Below are 1948 nucleotides of genomic sequence, written 5' to 3' on the forward strand. Positions count from 1 at the left end.
ATCGAGTACGGAAGTGCTACCGGATTGCAGCACGGACGATCGACTACATCAACAACGAGATTAATCTCGTAGGCTTTGGAATCTTTGAGGGTTAGTCTCATATTCATCTTGTTGCTTCGATCTTGATAGATTAGATCTTGCCTTCTCCTAGATTGGATCTTGGATTTGTTCTTATTCGCGGTAGAATTTTTTTGTTTTCCATGCAACGAACCCATCATGTGCATCCCACCGCAGCACTCATCATTTGCATACAAGCCTGGATCCCGATGGTGCACAAGAGAGCAGTTAGGCATGCTGCTTTTCCTCTTGTCAGTTACGGTCCTGTGTTACAATGAGATCAGGAGAGGATGGCCAACCTAAACTACATCTACAACTGCAACGATGTAGAGTCTATCCAGATGCTTCAGATGAGAAGATCTCCTTTCTATGCACTTGTGACAACATTCAAGTCTAGGGGACTGCTGGTTGATAGCATCAACACCTCTGTCGAAGAACAAGTCACAATGTTTCTTCATATCGTGGATCATAACCCGAGGTTCAGAGTAATCCATAGCACATTCAGGCAATCCACATGGACTATCTCTCGGTACTTCCAGCAGGTGTTATGCATAATTGGGGAGCTCAGAGGTGAAATGATCAAGCCAGCATCAACGAACACACCACCCAAGATCAAGAACATCTACAGGTGGTTCCCGTATTTCAGGGTGAGTACAAAATCATGTTCGTTCTACTTAATTATCGGATGCGTGGTACTGTCACAAACATGATTGTGTGCTAATTGTTTGTCAGAATTGCATTGGGGCTATTGATGGTACTCATGTGACTGCAAAGGTATCGATATCAATGTCTGCATCATTCCGCGGGAGGAACCACTACTCCAGTCAGAACGTGCTAGCAGCTATGGATTTTGATATGAGGTTCACATACGTGCTTGCTGGGTGGGAGGGTTCAGCTAATGATGCTAGCATCCTGGCCGACAGCTTGACTAGACATGATGGGTTGCAAATCGCCGAGGGTAAGTTCTACCTTATAGATGCTGGATATGCATGCCGACCTGGTATTTTACCCCCCTTCAGAAAATCAATGTACCACCTCAACGAGTTCAATCCCAGGAGCCGACCTTAGAATGCGAAATAGTTGTTCAATCTGAGACACTCAAGCCTTAGAGTCTCCATTGAGAGGACCTTTGCTGGATTGAAGAACAGGTGCAAGGTCCTTGACCAGAAACCGTTCCACGCTTTTGACACTCGAGTAAAGTTGGTCCTTGCTTGCTGCATTCTCCACATCTGGATCCTAGGTTGGGACGAGGAAGACTTTTTCCAGGAGGAATTCACTCTTGATGAAGTTGAGGCAGGCGACAATGAAGCTTGGAAGGAGAAGATGGAAGAGTGGGCAGACGCAATGTGGGAAGTCAGAGGCAACACCATCATTTGAGAAGGAGAAGAACAAGTGAATAAGTGAAGAAGAAGAACCCCATTTGATCCCCTGTTTCTCGAACCCCAATTTGCCCCTGTTTCTCGAACCCCAATTTGATCCTAGTATGTTGAACTACACAGTGATGATAAATTTCCATTCATAGTAACTAGGGAGCATCGTTATGAACTACCATTTGTACTAGCTACGACTAATTTCGTGAACTGCTAGCTTCGTAAGTCTGCAAGTGTTATGAACTGAGATTTATATGTCATGGAAGGTGATAGTATGGTAAGATCACCAGTTGTAGAGAAGCGGTGACCTTAGGCATGACTGGATGGTACCAAATAGGCGTAATCTCATGTCCATCGAGATTTGGGGTTGGCTGCAGGCAAAAAATAAGACATTTTTTTGCCCAAATAATGCAACTCGACCTACTAAACAACATGTCAATTTTGACTCGTGGCTCGTTCCAAACGCGTAGGTATCCTCGCAGCGCTAGTGAGCCACACCTACCAAACACACCACTATATGT

General features: G+C 44.9%; 1 protein-coding gene across 1 annotated transcript; it reads left to right on the forward strand.

Annotated features, from left to right (window-relative positions):
• Window positions 1-347: 347 nt before the first annotated feature.
• LOC139833628 (protein ALP1-like) lies at window positions 348-1434 on the forward strand. The gene is made up of 3 exons (XM_071823956.1): window positions 348-704; window positions 790-1015; window positions 1298-1434. The coding sequence occupies exons 1-3, from the start codon at window positions 348-350 to the stop codon at window positions 1432-1434; spliced, it is 720 nt and encodes a 239-aa protein (XP_071680057.1).
• The last annotated feature ends 514 nt before the right edge of the window (window positions 1435-1948 follow it).

This window comes from Lolium perenne, chromosome 7, assembly GCF_019359855.2.
Source record: "Lolium perenne isolate Kyuss_39 chromosome 7, Kyuss_2.0, whole genome shotgun sequence".
Classification (NCBI taxonomy): domain Eukaryota; kingdom Viridiplantae; phylum Streptophyta; class Magnoliopsida; order Poales; family Poaceae; genus Lolium; species Lolium perenne.